Raw genomic sequence first — 18,507 nt, 5'->3', positions numbered from 1 at the left:
CATACAGATAATGAATAACAGAGGGGAATAATATACATCCTTTTCTGATACCACATTTAACAACCATCTTCCTGTACTTCCTTCAATTCTAACTGCTGACTTACAACTCAAATAAAAACTAAGTACTGCTTGATATAATGCCCCATTGACACCATACAACTGTAGCATTTTGAATAACTTCTCTCTTGGCACCTTGTCATATGCCTTTTTTTTAGATCTACAAAACTTAAATACAGATCTTTGTTATATTCAAATGATTTCTCAACTATTTGTTGTAAAGTGAAAATCTGATCCTGACAGCCTCTGTTTGGCCTGAATCCAACTTGTTCTTCACCAGGCTTCTCTTCCACAATCCTTCTGAACTGTTTCTCAAGCATACTTGCATAAATTTTACCTGTTACACTCAGTACAAAAATACCTCGGTAATTCTCACATTCAGTTTTATTTCCCTTTTTATGTATGAGTACTACGAGCTCTACTCCAATCATCTGGAATTCATCTCTCTGTCCAGGCCCTTTAAACTATGTTGTGCAGCCACTGTAAGACTTTTATACCACCATATTTGAACATCTCTGGTCGATTATCATCTACTCCCGCTACCTTTCAACATTTCAGGCTTTTGATGGCGTTTTCCACTTCAAGTATGGATATGTATTCCTGACTGCATGTCTCTTGAGTGAGTGTCCAGAATGTCTTGCCAACTTCTTAATATTTCTCACAATTTTTATGTTCTTGCCAAAGTCTTCCCATGACTTTTATTCAGCTAGCTTAACACAGTGTTTAGCTTTCTTACATTTGTCTGTGTATTCTCGAAAAGCACAAACTAACTTATATGCCAGGAACTTTTGATATGCTTTCTTCTTTTTCCTTCACTGCCTCTAACTTCCTGTGTCCACCATGGAGTTCTGATTTTTCTATCCTTGCACACAACCTCACCACATGCCTCTCTGGCTGAATCAGTCAACATTTGCTTCAGGATCTGTCAATGAATCTCCAATGATTTGTTCCTGTTCTCAAACTCTTTCATTTTCAATTGATTAATGTATGTGTATTTTAGTCTTCGGTTCACATCTGAGAGCTGCTCAACTTTTATTCGCCTTAAAACTTTCTCACAAGTTCTTCTTTTCAATATGGAATTCTTTATCCTGCTTAAGACTAAATGGTGATCAGTTCCAATTTCAAATCCTCTGTACACTCTACTGTCCTGGACCAGTGACAAAACCTGCCATCAACAATAACATAGGCGATGGGACTTTTCTTATTCCTTGCCTCTTCTCTAAGTGTGAATTTGTGCACATTTATATGTTGGAATTTTGTGTTAGTAATAACCTCCATGTCCCAAGCAAAAATCTAACAGGTATTTGACATTATTATTAGCTTTGCTCTTTTCTCCAAATTTTCCCAAAATATTTTGTATATGTGACAATCATTTCCTTCTCTGCTATTTAGATCCACAGAAAGAACCAACTTTTCCTTTTTCATCATGTCAGTTGCTTTCTCTAAAGCCTCAAAAAAGTCCTCCACCTTAGTAGAACCTTCTGTGGAACCATAGGCACTAATAAGTTGTATTGTTCCAGTTCCCAATTCTGATATTGGTCCACATCGCTCTACTTGATATTGCCTGCCATTCAAGAAGATTAGCCTTATTTAGTGTTGAATACTATAGCTAGTCCTTTTCCTTGATTGCCATTGCCTGAATATAACATTTGATATTTATTGTTCAAAAAGGTCTCACCTGTTTTTGTCTTTTTTGTTTCAGTAACCCCTATTATATCGATCTGGTACTTATCCAGTTCTTCATTTAGCTCCATTTCTTTGCCATTCAGGCTTCTTATGTTGATACAACCAATCTTGAACTCTGGTGATGTTGAGTTGGGATGTGTTTTAGGATTTGTTCCAATAACTGCTTTTTTGCTGTTCACCCATTTCCTGACAAAAACAATGGGGGTCCTTGTTTAACTGGACAACACCTCAGAAATGAAATTCTGTCGTGTACCATCATTTTATTTGTGGTTTATGCCAATAAGAATGCAGTTTGGTCAGCTAAATCCCCAATTGCCAGCCTATCCTCAATCTTTCAGTATCAGGTATATTCCAATAGAAATTTCCATTTAGTCTGTTTTTGATTAAATATATAGCAAGGTCATCATCATCAAATTCCTGACATGTACCCTCAAGGGGTGTACAGGATATGATAGTACTACATGAAAAATTTACGTCATTACTAACTTCCTATCTACAATTTTTCTCCAACTCAGTCTGTTACTTGTCAATACTCCAACATTATCAGATCTTATATTTCTATCGTCTAAGGCACTTTGTACTGTATCAATCCACCTATATCTTGGTCTTCCTCTGGGTCGTTTTCCTACCAACCTGGCAGAGAACACTTGTTTTGCTAATCTTTCTTCGCCCATTCTGTTTAGGTGACCATACCACCTGAGATTAGCTCTGCTAACGCATTCCTGGATGCTGACAATGTCAAGTTCTTTCCTAATATCCTCGTTTTTAATATGATATTGCCATTGATGCCATCTGTTCACGCCTATAATCTTTCTCAGGACTCTCATATCTGCGGTCTCTAGTATTTGGTCAAGTGTTTTACTTCTGACCCAGCTCTCAGAACCACAAGTTAAAACTGGTATGAACACTGTCTTGTATACAGCTCATTTAGTGTTCCTACTAATTTCTCTCTTATTCCATATGAATTTATTCAATTGACTTCCTACCATACCAGCTTTGCTGATTCTGTTGTCTATTTCTATATTTCATTTACCATCTTCAGTAAAAATAGTGCCTAAGTAGCTGAAATGTTTCACTTGTTCATCAGGTTCTCCATTCACAACACAGTTGACATTTTCGATGATTCTGCCTATTTTCATTGTCTTTGTCTTTTTATTGCTGACCTTCATACCATATCTATTACAACAGCTATTCAATTTAGTCAGAGAATCTTGCAGACTTGTAGCAGCTTTATTTAGAAGTATAACATCATCTGCATAAAGCAAAGAGCTGACATTAACATCTCCAATTTTGATATCAGGTTTAATACACTTTCCTTCATAATGTGATCCATATAGATAATGAATAACAGAGGGGATAATGTACATCCTTGTCTCACACCAGATTTAACATTAAACCATCTTCCTGTACTTCCTTCAATTCTAACTGCTGACTTACAACTCAAATAAAGACTAAGTATTGCTTGATATAATGCCCCATTGACACCATATAACTGTAGCGTATTGAATAGCTTCTCTCTTGGCACCTTGTCATATGCCTTTTCCAAATCGACAAAACTTAAATACAGATCTCTGTTATATTCCCATGCTTTCTCAACTATTTGTCGTAAAGTGAAGATCTGATCCTGACAGCCTCTATTTGGCCTGAATCCAGCTTGTTCTTCACCAAGCTTTTCTTCCACAATTCTTCTCAACCATTTCTCAAGTATACTTGCATAGATTTTGCCAGGAACACACAGTAGGGAAATACCTCTAATTCTCACATTCAGTTTTATTTCCCTTTTTATATATGGGTACTATGAGAGCTCTACTCCAATCATCGGGAATTTGTCCCTCTGACCAGGCTTTCTGAACTATGCAGTGCAGCCACTGTAAGAAATGTGGAAAGGCAGCTACTCCTGCTGCCTTTCCACATTTCAAGCCTTTGATGGCTTTTTCTACTTCAAGTATGGATATGTAATCCTGACTGCATGCCTGGTCAGTGTTTTTTTTACCACTGTGCTGTCATCACTGCTTGTTTCATTTAGCAGTTTTTCAAATTACTCCATACTTCAAGGATATCTTTGTCTCCCGTTTTCATGTCACCTTTATCATCTCTAACTCCTTTTACAGCACTCTTTCCTCCATTCCGAAGCTTCTTCAACAACCTCCAGAATATTTTGCCACCTTCTTGATATTTATTTTCTATATTCTTGCCAAAGTCCTCCCATGACTTTTGTTTAGCTAGTTTTATGCAGTGTTTAGCATTCTTGCATTTGTCTCTATATAGCTCTAAGAGCACAAGCTGACTTATTTGGCAGGAACTTTTGATATGCTTTTTTCTTTTCCTTCACTGCCTCTTTAACTTCCTGTGTCCACCAGGGAGTTCTGATTTTTTTTATCCTTACAGACAACCTCACCCCATGCCTCTCTGCCAGAATCAATCAATGTTTTCTTCAGAGTTTGCCACTGAATCTCCAAGGTTTGATTCCTGTTCTCAAACTCTTTCATTTTTTCTTCAATAATCTTTGTGTATTTTAGTCTACAGTTCACATCTGAGAGCTGCTCAACTTTTATTCTCTTCAAAACTTTCTTACATGTTATTCTTTTCAATATAAAATTCAATTTTATCCTGCTCAAGACTAAATAGTGATCGCTTCCAATTTCAAATCCTCTGTACACTCTGGTGTCCTGCACCAGGGAGAAAACATCACTATCGACAATAACATAGTCAATGAGACTTTTCTTATTCCTTGCCTCTTCTCTCCATGTGAATTTGTGCACATTTTTATGTTGGAACATGGTGTTAGTAATAACAAGTCCATGTCCGGAGCAGAAATCCAACAGGTATTTGCCATTATTATTAGCTTTGCTCTTTTCTCCAAATTTTCCCAAAATATTTTTGTATGTCTCACAATCATTTCCTACTCTGCTATTCAGATCACCAACAAGGACCAACTTTTCCTTTTTCATTGTGTCAGTTTCTTTTTCTAAAGCATCAAAAAAAAAATTTCCTCCACTTCTATCTTAGTAGAACCTTCTGTGGGACCATAGGCACAAATAAGTCTCATTGTCCAGTTCCCCATTCTCTTATTTGCCCACATTACTCTACTTGAGACTGACTGCCATTCAAGAAGATTAGCCTCGTATTTTGTGTTGAATGCTATGGCTACTCCTTCTTTTCCTTGTTTGTCATTTCCTGAATATAACATTTTGTATTTATTGCTCAGAAAGATCTCACCAGTTTTTGTCTTTTTTGTGTCAGTCACCCCTATTATGTCGATCTGGTACTTATCTAATTCCTCAGTTAGCTCCATTTCTTTGCCATTCAGGCTTCTTATGTTGATAGTACCGATCTTTAACTCTGGTGATGTTGAGTTGGGGTTTGTTTTCAAATATAGCAAGGTAACTACTGTTTTTGTTTACAGTGATAACTTTCTCCCTGCTTCAGGAATCTTCTAATAGAACATTATTTTATCTGCTTGTGAAAAGCCATTATGCCTAAAATGTTATTTACTACTTTTTTTTAATTAATGAAACCAAAAAGCTTTAATGATTATACTTAATTTAACAACAACATGAAAAGTATTCATTGGCCCCAAGTGTAGTGCTTCCCCTTCAGGGCATGGAGCATTCCTTCTAGCTAATGATCCTTCAAATTGCTTTTCCAACAAGATCATACCATACTGTCTAACTGAACTCCAACTAGGGCATAAATCTCATGCTAGATTATATTAAACTATCCCAAAACTTTCTAATGTGCATCAAAGTAAAATTTTTAACTCAACAACTAACAACTTTTGTCTTCCCTCTAAAACAGATGTGGAGTTTTTGAGAATATTTTGCTGTTGCTTATTCTGGCATGGAGATTTAAGTGGATAACCATTACTTTCATAACATCCAACTGGAAATATATCTTGTTAATTACCAGTTTTTCCCATGAATTGGGAGTTTAAGGGAAGATTGGATTTGTATAAGAGGGATGGCCTACACATCTGAATGTGTTTGGTATCAGGAGTCTAGAAAAACTAATAACCGGTATTAAACCTAACACAGAGAGTCAGGGAAACTAAATTTTAAAGGAAGGAATGGTTCTGAATGCGAGTGCAAGAGTGACAATGTTATATAACTGTGTTAATGACGGGAATGGGCTTTGTCAGGAAAATGTTGACGAGGAGAGAGCAATTTCAGCTTTGTATTCATCTGGTTTGGAATCAAACGTGTGCAAATATGTCTACATGTATAGAGCATTAGAGAAGAATAGAGATCTGCAAGTTGTCCAACTGTGTCAGGCAGACTGCAGACAAGACTATGCAAAAGAACAAACAGGTAGATTATTATGTCTGTACATGAATGCTAGGAGTATCAGAAACAAAAGGGATAGAGTTTGTTGCCTTAGTCAATATGTTATGACCTCAGATTGTAGGTATTAGTGAGACCTGGCTATCAGAATCAGACCTACTAACTGGTAACGAGTGTCGAGGGTACGGTATTTTTAGAAAGAATAGAGAGGAGGGGGACATGTTTAACGATATCAGATGATTTGAATCCAGTTAGAGTTGAGAGCTATGATTGTAGTACTACTAATAATACTTCATGTGGAAGTGAGTTTGAAGCTATCTGGTATGAAGTGGAATCTAACAAGATCAATTACATAGTGGGATGTTGTTACAGGCCTGGTGGATCAGTTGCTAGTGATGAAGAAATGCATTACTAAATAGAAAAGATGAGTGCAAAAAAAAATAATCATAATAGGAGACTTTAATTATCCAAATATTCATTGGGCTGTTGCGGGACAACTTCCTCAAGCAGCATGCGACAGAAGGAACTCAAGGTCAAAGAGTGTTAGATTTGATTATAGTGTCAGAGGGAGTTTTTTCAGTTAAAGACGTAACTATTCTGCCTCTGGTTGGTGAGGGTGATCATGTGGTACTCACTTGGGAAGTGACCTAAGTTCATGAATGTTCCATCCAAAAAAGGTTACATGCTGAACTACAAAACAGGAAGTTATGACCAACTGAGGAGTATACCGAGTTCAGTGGAATGGGATCGGTTGCTGGATGGAAAGAATATCGACAGTGCATGGGAAGCATTTAAAAAATACTTAAATGATGCAATATCAGAATATGTCCTGCGAGTTCAAAGAATAAATATGGCAAGTATCAAATGGATGTGTAATCTTATTAAGCAAGAGATTCGTAAGAAAAGAACGATGTGGAAGGAATACCATGTGCATAAGGATGACATCCGTTATGAACATTATAAGCACAACTGTTGTACAGAAAGCAAAGTCTGAGTATGTAAAGAAACTGGCTCTGCAAGCTAAAGACAACCCACAAGAATTCTATCAATATGCTGCAAGTAAAAGAATGAATGAGTATAAAAGAACAACTCTTCTAAATCCAGATGGCATGAGGGTTACAGATGCAGAAGAGGTTGTTCAGCTAAATGAGTGCTCGTTTTGTTAAAAGCTATCAACCTGATGTACACAACATAGAGCTCACTGCTACCTCTTCATTGGATGAAGAATCACAGGTGTATAAGGACAAGGTATTAGAGCTGTTGCATAAACTGAATAAGAATTCAGTAATAGGGACTGATGGGACATCAGCATATGTGCTAAAAGAGTGTTCAGTTGAACTGGCTATTCCTTTGACCAGGCTGTTTAATGAGTCTCAAAATAGGGATTCCACAGGAATGGAAGGAACATATAGTAATTCCATTGCACAAGGGTGGTGCAAAGACCAATGTATCCAACTATAGACCAATTAGTATCTCAGGAGTGGTGGTGAAGATTTTGGAAAAAGTGGTTAGGACTTGCATTCAGAAATGGGTTGACAGGGAATCTCTACTTTGCAATGAGCAACATGGACTTACTAAGGGAAGATCGTATTTTAGCAACTTGTTCACAATGGGTTTGGGTTATAGAATATTAGTATGGATAAGAGGATGGCTGATGGACAGATATCAAAAAGTGGTATATGGGGGATGCAAGTCTGCAAGATTTAAGGTAAGAAGTGGTGTACCACAAGGATCAGTGCTTGCTCCACTGTTATTCAATCTGTAGATTAATGATATTAGGAAGGATTTGACAAGCAACATTCAGCTATTTGCTGATGATGCAAAGATAGGTAGGGCAATCAGGAATGCTGCTGATATGCAGTACTTGCAGAATGATTTGAATAGGCTAGAATTATGGGCATGGGAAAATGGGTATTAGTTCAATGTCAGTAAATGTAAAGTCATTCACTTCGGCACGTGATTAGATATCCAATGTCGTATTATATTGGTGGGAGTATGCTTGAAGAAATGAGGATAAGGATCTTGGAGTGTTAGTAGACAGGAAGTTGAAGTTCAGGGGCCATGTGGCAAAGATTGCAAATACAACTCCAAAGATAATAGCAATGCTGAAATGAACATTCACATGTAAAGATAAGGATGTCGTTTTGCCTCTTTACAAGGTCTTGATAAGACCTCACTTGGACTACTGTGCGCAGCTCTGGTCTCCTGGTTTCCGTTGCGATTCTGATATATTGGAGAGAGAGAAAGTACAAAGGAGAGTGTTAAAAATGATATCAGGATTGTGGAATACTGATTGTGAAGACACTGAGAAATTGTAGACTGCAGACACTAGCAAACACAAACAGGAGAAAGAGAGGTGATATGATTGAGACTTACAAACTTCTGAAAGAGTCATACAGGATTTCAATTGATGGAATTTTTCGAGGGTGGGGAAAGGACAAGAGGGCATCCTTGGAAACCGAGAATGAAGACCGCTAAGAAGGGGATGAGGGCTAAATTTTTCTCTCAGAGGGTGGTGCATGATTGGAATGGATTGCCATTGGATGTTGTGAGTGTAAGCAGTGTGGATGAATTCAAGAATACGTATGATAGCTGGTATGTGTGTGTAGTATGTGGCCTCCCTCGATGAGTCTGACTCCCTAGAGGTCTGTCTTAATAATAATAATTTTGTTTAGCTACTTTTATACACAACTTAGTTATTGCATGTTTTTACTAAATTGCTTAAGGAATTGACAACGTAGATAAGAATATAAATTAAATTACACTTTAATAAAATATTTCCGATATTTCAGCAACATCATGTTACCATCTTCAAAAGGAACTTACAAAAAAAAAGGCACATGCACGTAGGCACTACAACACAGTAACTGAGAATGAAGTGATGAAGCTATTGTTCTCCTAAAAGTACTGATGGCGCCCCTAGTGGGCTAAGAAGGTGTTCTTGGCCGTTGGGCTGAAGGTCTGCTGATGTAAGCCTCCCAAAATTTGGGGTAGTCTCATACAACCAAATTTGTTGAGGTGTGGAGAGTTTCTTAGGGCTGAGGCTGATTCCATAAATAGTCTAGGGGAAGTGGTTGGTCTTTAGTGGAGCGAATAAGGGATGCTAATTTTCTGTGGCATCCCTTATCTGCTCCACTAAAGACCAACCACTTCCCCTAGACCTACCTGGAGTATACCAGGTCCCTTGCAGCTGTAAAGTGTCTTACTTTGGCCAAACAGGCAGGACAGCGAATATCAGAATTTCGGAACACAAGGACTACATCCGTTTTCACAAGTACAGCCATTCTGATCTTGCAGACCATGCTCTGGATACACGCCACAGAATACGGAGGAAGAAAGCTACAGTAATACACCGTAGCAAATACAAATTCGAAAGACTATTTATGGAATCAGCCTCAGCCCTAAGAAACTCTCCAAACCTCAACAAATTTGGTTGTATGAGACTACCCCAAATTTTGGGAGACTTACATCAGCAGACCTTCAGCCCAACGGCCAAGAACACCTACTTAGCCTGCTAGGGGGCACCATCAGGACTTTTAGGAGAACAATAGCTTCATCACTTCATTCTCAGTTACTGTGTTATAGTGCTGCGTGCACGTGCCTTTTTTGTAAGTTCCTTTTGAAGATGGCAAAGTGATGTTGCCGAAATATCGGAAATATTTATTAAAGTGTAATTTAATTTATATTCTTATCTACATTGTCAATTCCTTAAGTGATTTAGTAATGCATAACCAACATATATGTATGTTTTTCTCTGTAGCTTATTTGAATATCTGCTGGTTTACTTGATGACTTTCAAGATAGTTACTTTTTTTTTTTCATGACCACCTCTAAACTTCACTTCCTGTGTCTGCTGTAAAAATCTGTTTGTTCTATTCTTGCAAACAACTTGGCTTCATGTCTACAATTTTTTTCAAAATGAATCTAGTGTTCACTGTGCTCATTTTTCAATTGCTCATGCAATGATTTTTCATAGAAATTTAACGTTTTCTGTAAACAAAACTATTCAAACTCCAAATTACTACCTATTAGCATTTTAATTGTTTTAACTATCTGGATTATGTTTATGCTTTGAAGAAGCGGATTTGAAATCCAGTGAAATAATAGCACTTAATAAATAAAATCTTTGTATACATACCACAACAGGACTTGAAAGCAGCTGCAGTCCACCATATAATGAACCTATTAAACACAAATCAAATTCATGAGCACGTGTACATACAAGCAAGAATGAGGAGGAATCGACCAAACTTTAAGATTCAAAATGTTTATATTAACATGGGTACAATTTGCACCTAGTATGGAGATATGTAAATTATAAAAAATAATTTATGTTTTAGAATATTTGATAATTAAAGCAGCAAAATATTCATATAATTTCTGTTTATTAAATGGTAATGTAATTAATAGAAAACAAACACATGAAATTACATATGCAAAAATAAAGTAGTCAATATAAAAACAAGGAGTATATTCAGACTCATCTCCATCATGAAGATATTAAGGTTGTAATAGCATTAGTATTATGGTTCAAATAAATTAAAAACTGTTGGAAAAGATGCAATGAAACACCAGACTGAAATGCACATGTGAAGTGCATCAAATAAAGGAAAGACTCTGAAAGGTTCGACAGTTCATTTGCAAAAAAATGTAGGTACATTACCTCACCAAGACAACACACGAACCCACATGATCTGATTAACTAGTTCCAAATAAGTTCACATCAGCTTTCCCAAAAATTGGCACTGGAAATTCATAATTGATGCATAAGCATTTTCATCTATTCATAAATACTCTTAAGTATTATTCACTCTATCTTCAACAAATGTTGCTTTATTGGTAAATAAAGTATACCTACATGCACATATGTGATCAGCCAATACAAATTCACTGGCAACTCAATCTGCCTTTTCAAATTACTACACTTTTTTGCAAAATGGTATGGAGGTAGATGCAGTTTATCCATCATGAAGTAGTTTTATAAACTCTAAAAGGTATGCAAAATATTCACAAAATATTTGTTCTAGAACTGCATTTTACTACTCAAAGCATATATTATGAATTTGGTAATTAAGATCATATTTAGAAATAAGACCAAGCAATCCAGTTGCTTGAAGATGTCTACATATGTAAACAATTTGCTATCCTGGCAGGCCAAGCAAATTGTTTACATATCTGTATGTAACAATCTGCAGGTTCAAATGCCACTGCACATAAACAATATGGAATTCACCTACCACCAGAAAACTTTTCATGGTAGATGTCTACAACTTTTTTGTAAGTATCATTACCATAAGAAACTTGTCAATTATGGAAATAGAGCTAGGAAATTGCTCTTGGTATTCCTTAACAGCAGTTCACTCATACTACTATTAAACAACATGTCCTGTTTGAAAATTCAGGCAATATCTTTTGAGTAGAAGTAAAAACCTAAATACATTCAATTCAACAACAAGGGAACACTGTTACAAGCTCTATTAAACTTGCCAAGAAATTATATTCTTGTTTAATCCTTTATCCAAGTGTAAGCAAACAGAGTTTGCACATGAAGTATCATCATGGCTAGGCTACTTATATATAAAAGCTGATAACTTCATATCAATTGACTTAATGCAGTGTACATATCCTTTCAAAAATAATGCTATACATTATGGGAAGGGTCACTATGCAGAACAGTTTCGACTTGTATTGAGGTCTCATCAGGAGTGACACCCAGAAGAGATACCAAGGTTGAATTAATACATGTCATATTTCACATATACAAGTAGTAAAAACAGTGCACTGTCTTATTCTTAAAATACTCTGGATTAGAGGTGGTTTTTTTTTTCCATTTGGTTACAAATTAAATTAAAGTTTCATTTAACTTTTAACCAAGCACATAAACAGTAGAAAAATCTTTCTACTGTTTATATGCTTCAAAAATCCTTACAAGATCTGAACTACATAATTGGACTACAAAATATATGCTCATTCAGGTAATTAGTTCTTCTTCTTTCCCTACACATTATTCCCGCTTCTTCTGCAGGGTCCGCGTGTTACTTAGATGCGACTTCTTTTGTTAGTACTACTCCCAACCGACCTGTCGCCTGGTCTGCCGCTGGGGAAGGGGGGGGGGGGATATTTTTTTTTTGGACTGTAGAGGCGTGTGTTCAAGGGCCGGTTTGCCTGCTTGCGGGCGGAAAAAACCCTACTGCTCGCGCCCAAGACCGGCTAACTTGGCTATGCCTGAGGAAGATCCTCAAATTCCTCACGTCTACGACGGGAATCGAACCTGGGACACTCCTTCCCCAGGCATATGGTTGCAAAGCGCACAGCCACTAGGCTAACCACGCGGTCATTCAGGTAATTAGTTACCAGTAGCCAAATCATGAAATCACTAAGATTTTCCCCAACAAGAAATTAGATTCCTTTTTTTTTTTTTTAATCACTAAAGGAATCAACTTTTGAAGTTAAGCAGATTACACCTGAGGTACCTGCTTAAAAATTGTATTAAACATAGACCATCGTATTACTGGTGTATGTTTGCATGTTTGAACATAAGACAGTGTTTGAACCATTTTAATAAATTTATTTAACAGTATTAACAAAACAAAAAATGAACTATTTTATAAAAAAAAAAGATGTTTATTGACTGACTTATATTTGGTTGAATTTCAAACCAGCATCTTCAGAGCACAAAGCAGCATGTTATAGTTTACACACAACAATGAGTAAGCGAAATAATTCAAACTGTAATGGACAAAAAATCTGAAGTTCTAATCTGGCACCTTCTAATGTTGTAAAAAAAGTATTACAGTTATGTAGAAGTTTATCTTAAGATAAGTCTCCCAAATTTTTGGTAACTTAAATGTAAACATACTTGTTTAGATTAGAATTCTTCACAGCCACGGCCAATTTAAAAATAGTCTTTCTGATCTGTAACAACTTCTAATAACATATTAGTTTTCTTCCTCTTAATCCTGTGTGAAAGGGTGTCCAAAGCATGGTCTGCCAATCCTGACTTGCCATAATGATGGTAGTGAATGTATTTTTTATGTTCTTCAAGGTGGATGTTAACAGAATCAGTTGCTAATTTAACATGTGGTTTGAATGTGGTGTGAAGGCCATGTTTTATTAGTACTTTGGCTATCTTCTCTGATATACTTCTGACATAAGGAATAGGAATTATATAAATTAAGTGGATATTAAATCCAACATCAGTTCAAAGCCGAATACAGAAACTATAATAGTTTTGTGCGAAAATTGACCAGAGCTTGCGGGAATACACTGTCGGCATACTACGAGTTGCCCTAGCTGAACCTTATGGGAAGTGACGAAGGGGATTATGGGCACTGAGCGTTCGTCACTTCCTATAAGGTTCTACTAGGATAACTCATAGCATGGTGGCAGTATATTCCCGCAAGCTCTCTGGTCAATTTTCGCACAAAACTATTATAGTTTCTGTATTTGGCTTTGAAACAATGTTCGATTTAATATTCACTTAATTTATATAATTTTGCATCGCTGAAATGAAGCTTTTTGGCTCTTTATTTTAGTAAAAGGAATAGTAACGTTATGTTCTTATATATTAGAGGAGGGAGAAGTAATGGGGCTATTTAGTATTTTATCTATTTTGTAGGAATTGTAGCTATTGGCCAAGAAAGCATGACACAGATATTTAAGTTCTGTGGAAAGAGCTATATCATTAGAACAAATCACTCTAACTCTGTGTGTAAGTATTTAAAATACCATGCTTGGGCTGGATGATGATGTGATTGTTTATGTGGATTTCTTCCTGTGTATGTTGACCTTCTGTAAATGGAAAAAAAAAATGAAATAAAAAATAAAAAAATAGTGATCCATTTGAAAGGAAGGTGACTAATGTATCAAGAAAAGGCAAACATAACTGTTATTAGATTCTTTTTCTACTATAAAGTGAATTTTGGGGGTGTTGGCTGTTTAGGTAGGTGACAAAAGCATCCATAGTGTCTTGTCCATTCAAACATATCATCAACAAAGCATAATCACACTAGGGGATTGTGTGTGTGTGTAGTTGCGGTAAGTATTTTGCTTTCAAAGTGTTTCATGTAAAAGTTAGTTAAAAAAAAAGGGGGGGTCTAGTAGTACCATTAATCTGTAGATTTTTCCTTCCCATGTAAAGTAACCTGCATACATTGTAAATTTGAATAATTCAAAGATACCAGGGGGGAAATTTCGAGTTAAATTAAGAATGTATTAGTAGTACATTAGTAAATAAAGAAGTGACAACAAAACTAACCATTATATCTGAATTTTTAAGGATATGATTTGAAATGGGCTGAATTTTTTAACAAAGACTTAGTTAACTGTTGGGCAAGTAGGACTATCTATGCTATCAACTATAGAACATAGAAAAATATTAGATTCGTGGATTTTAGTCACCCCATGAATACAGAGTGGTTTACCGTCAGTTTTATTTTGTTGAGGATTTCTTTGGGCCAAGAAGTCACTTTTTTCAACAATTTTGAACTTTTTTCCACTGGGACGTAGTAAGGATCTGGAATATATGAAGTTACTTATGATTGTGACTTAGCCTACTATGGGCAAACAGGAAGATCTGTTAACATCTGCATGGGAGAACACAAAAAATATATTTGCTACCATTATTATGGCAAGTCAGGATTGGCAGACTATGCTTTGGACATCTCTTCATACAGGGATTAGATGGAAGAAAACCAATGTGCTATTTAAAACTTTACAGATCAGCCATGGCTATGAAGAATTCTCCTAACCTGAACAAGTATGCTTGCATTAATTTGTCAAAAATTTTGGAGATTTAATTTAAGATGAACTTCTACATAGCTATAATACTTTTGTTGTTTTTTTTTACTACATTAGAGGGTGCCAAATTAGAACTTCTGATTTTTTGTCCATTATAATTTGAACTATTTCACTTACTCATTGTCGTGTGTAAACTATAACATGCTGCTTTCTGCTCTGAAGATGCTGGATTGAAATGCAGCAAAATATAAGCCAGTTAATAAACATATTTTTTTATAAAATAGTTCATTTGGTGTTGTTAATATGGTTAAAATAAGTTATGAATAACATTCAGCATCTAAGCTTGTCTATTAAATTACACCAGTTTTAAATTATGGATCTGAAAGTTGGGTTAGAAAAAAAGCACTTGATCAAAGATTAGAGATCACAGATATGAGAGTTCTGAGAAAGATTAGGGAAGTGAACAGATAGCATCAAATGGAAGAATTATTAAAAATGAAGATGGGAACATGACAGTGCTTGCATTCAAAAATGTGTAGGCAGGGCTAATCTAAGGTAGTACAGTTACTTAAACAGAATAGGAGAGAATGGGTTAGCAAAATAAGTGTTTTGCTAACCCATTGATGCCAAGATGGCAGGAAAAAGAAACAGAGGAAGACCAAGGTATAGGTGGATTGATTGAGTCAGGAGTGCCTTAGAAGAGCAAAATGTTAGATACAACTATGTTGGAGTGCTGATAAGTAATAATACTGATTTCGAAAAAACTGTTGATAGGAGATCAATAATAATGTAAACTTAATCATTAGTGCTGTCATAGTAGCCTGAACACCCCTTTGAGATACATATCAGGAAATGATGATAATAAAACATGCAATAGAACACATAGCATAATATGGCAAATAACGTAAGCAAAAAGCAAAAAATTACATATCTTCAAATTTTGCTTTAGTTTTATAGCGTCTACGTACTCATTAAAAAAAACTCATTTCATTTAGTATATGAAATGAAGCATATCTCTTTAGTGTAAACCAAAAGTGTACATAATTCATGTACAATGAATATTTCCTCAATTAAATTATACTGTTAATTTTTCAAATATAAATTTAAAATCATCAACTGTCATCTTGCAATTCATTCAACTCACACTAGAATCCTCCATGCAAAGAACTTCTGACATAAAATCGTTACAGAACAACTTTATAATATGACCCTCTGTTCTATTTCTGATCCTGACTTTTAGAAGATTCCAAAATTTCCATCTCTGCTAAACTGAACTATGATTCATGTACCTCAATGATTTCACCTTTTCTTTATATTTGCTAATCTCTGCATTTTTGGCCTATCTTCATAGCTATCTTTGTTAACTCTCCCAAATTTCTCATTTCATTATAGTACTTGGTACTTACCACCTCTAACTTTTAACACTAAACTCTTCCCAACTCTGCAGTGAAACAATGAATATTCTCTCTCCCTACCCTAACCCATTTCCAGTATCACTGATAGTCAAACAATAGCAGTCATAACAAATCCCTGCAGTGTTTCAGTTGGTGTATGTAGTTGATGATGACATCAGATAGCCATTCTCCACTCCAATATCCAAATCAATTTGTCTTAATTGAAATATATTAATTTTTTCATGTGGTAATCTGTAACCTCTTTAAAAAGATTTACTATTCTCTTTTCTCATAGTCAATTACTGAACTATTTTATAAAATGAATTACCAGAACACAGTGGTTTTTTTTTTTTTTTTTTTTTTTGGAAAAAAAAGGTGCCAGTACTCACCATGAAGATGTTATTACAGCAACTTCCACACTTCTAACATATCATCCAATATACCCTCGTCATGTCGCTTTGTTGGCACACTTTGTGCGTGGCACTCTCATTATGATCGTAAATCTCTTTTCTTAATGACATTAACTGCTGTTTGCGAGATTCTCTAAAATGACTGATTTTACCATTTACCCACTCTGCTTAAATTTTCGTTCCCATGTGTTTATTGACAACAAGACTTCCAACATCACAACACACTTTACAGCCCAACATTTTATTCTTGACATACAGCCATTCATTTCTCTCACAGAAGTCATTTTTCTGCAAAAGTGTCCACCATTCGGGCCAATCATTATCAGAATCTGCTTCCTTTTGACCACGTGGATCTTCGGGCTTGGTCTTGTGATCCTCTTCACCAAGTGTATTTTCGGTGCTAGTTTTCTGTTTTACAGGATCACAAATAGATTCAACAATTTCTGCTTCTTCGGCCTTCCTTTTTTCACTCATTGGCATAAAGTAACTACTTAGTTCACTCATTTTGAACAATGATTGCACTGATTTAACTTAGATTAATTCAAAACTCACGTGAACACCTGCCTGTTGCTGAGTGAATGTAGAACTGATATTGGAAACAATCGGAAGTGAACACCACTTCTTGTGTCCGGTTGCATACCAACCTATAAAACAGGAAAACAGGATACCAACTTACGAGTAATCAAAATTGAAAATTCAATTCATGAAACAGTACCATCTACCAGAATATTTATAATACATTTTGCTGTCAATAAATCGTACATTTAAAACTTAAGAAAAAAGGTGCCGGTACTGCGTACCGTTGTGCACCGCCAGAACAAAACATTAATACTCTTAAGATTTCCATAATTCTGTCCATAGATAACAGTTCTAGCAAACTTTAAAAAAATTAAAAAGGATAATATCCCACTGCTAACTTTTCCAATACATTATTCCTACAAAAATGCATATTAGCTTATGCTTCCTCTTTTAAGAGTTCTTGTATCATAGCATTATTGTACTCTTTCTGCTTCTTTATGAAGCAGAAAGAGTACAATTTTGCAAGACTTTCAACTAAATAATAAATCAAGGATTTAATATTTATTTGATAAATAAATAAATAACGTGTGCAAGATCTCACCCAATCTCATCGCTTAACTGAGATCTAAAGTACTCAAACCCAAAATTCTTCATGCTCTATAATCTCCAGTGCTATTTTTCTCTCCTTCTTAGTAATATGTACTTTTACTCCTCAGATACCTAATAAATGACAGAAGACAACTCACTGTTTTGCCCTAGTCACCTTTTTGCTATCTCATTACCATCCCCATCTTCCCTTGTGTGAAACTCAATGGCATGTCATGGCCAAGTAACTTAGCTTTTTGGAAACCGAATTAGCACCCCAACAGAGAGTTAATCCTATTTGTACAATATATTATGATGGTCAATTGCATGTGTTCTTCTGGCCAAATCAAATCCTGAAACACATCCCAACTCAACATCACAGTTCAAGATCAGTACTATCAACATAAGAATCCTAAATGGTAAAGTAATGGAGCTGGATAAGTACAAGATCAACATAATAGGAGTGACTGAAACAAAAAAAAGAAAAAACTGGCAATATCTTTTTGAGCATTTGATCGTTATTGCCCGAATATACAAAATGTTATATTCAGGCAATAACAATCAGGGAAAAGAAGGAGTAGCTATAGTATTCAACACTAAATACAAAGCTAATCTTCTTGAACAGCAGGCAATATCAAGTAGAGTGATGTGGACAAATATAAGAATGGGGAAATGGACAATGAAACTTATTTGTGCTTTTGGTCCCACAGAAGGTTAACAAAAAGTTGAGGCTTTAGAGAAAGCAATTGACACAATGAAAAGGGAAAAGTTGATCCTTGTTGGGGATCTAAATAGCAGAGTAGGAAATGATTGTCAGTCATGCAAAAATATTTTGGA

At 35.7% G+C, this 18,507-nt stretch overlaps 1 protein-coding gene across 2 annotated transcripts in view; it reads right to left on the bottom strand.

Moving 5' to 3' along the window:
- LOC150094379 (solute carrier family 67 member A2-like) overlaps positions 1 to 18,507 on the bottom strand; it is a 64,894-nt gene that overhangs the window by 24,708 nt on the left and 21,679 nt on the right. For both annotated transcript variants that reach the window (XM_090412078.1, XM_090412080.1), the window contains exon 4: positions 10,162 to 10,205. In XM_090412078.1, coding sequence (XP_090268204.1) covers positions 10,162 to 10,205 — 44 coding nt within the window. The remainder of the gene's footprint in view (positions 1 to 10,161; positions 10,206 to 18,507) is intronic.

Source organism: Typopeltis vanoorti, chromosome 22 (genome assembly GCF_054136105.1).
Source record: "Typopeltis vanoorti isolate ZY-2024b chromosome 22, IOZ_Tvanoo_1.0, whole genome shotgun sequence".
NCBI classification, from domain to species: Eukaryota; Metazoa; Arthropoda; class Arachnida; order Uropygi; family Thelyphonidae; genus Typopeltis; species Typopeltis vanoorti.
The sequence above is the reverse complement of the archived record's forward strand: the minus strand, read 5'-3'. Positions and strand labels throughout refer to the sequence as shown.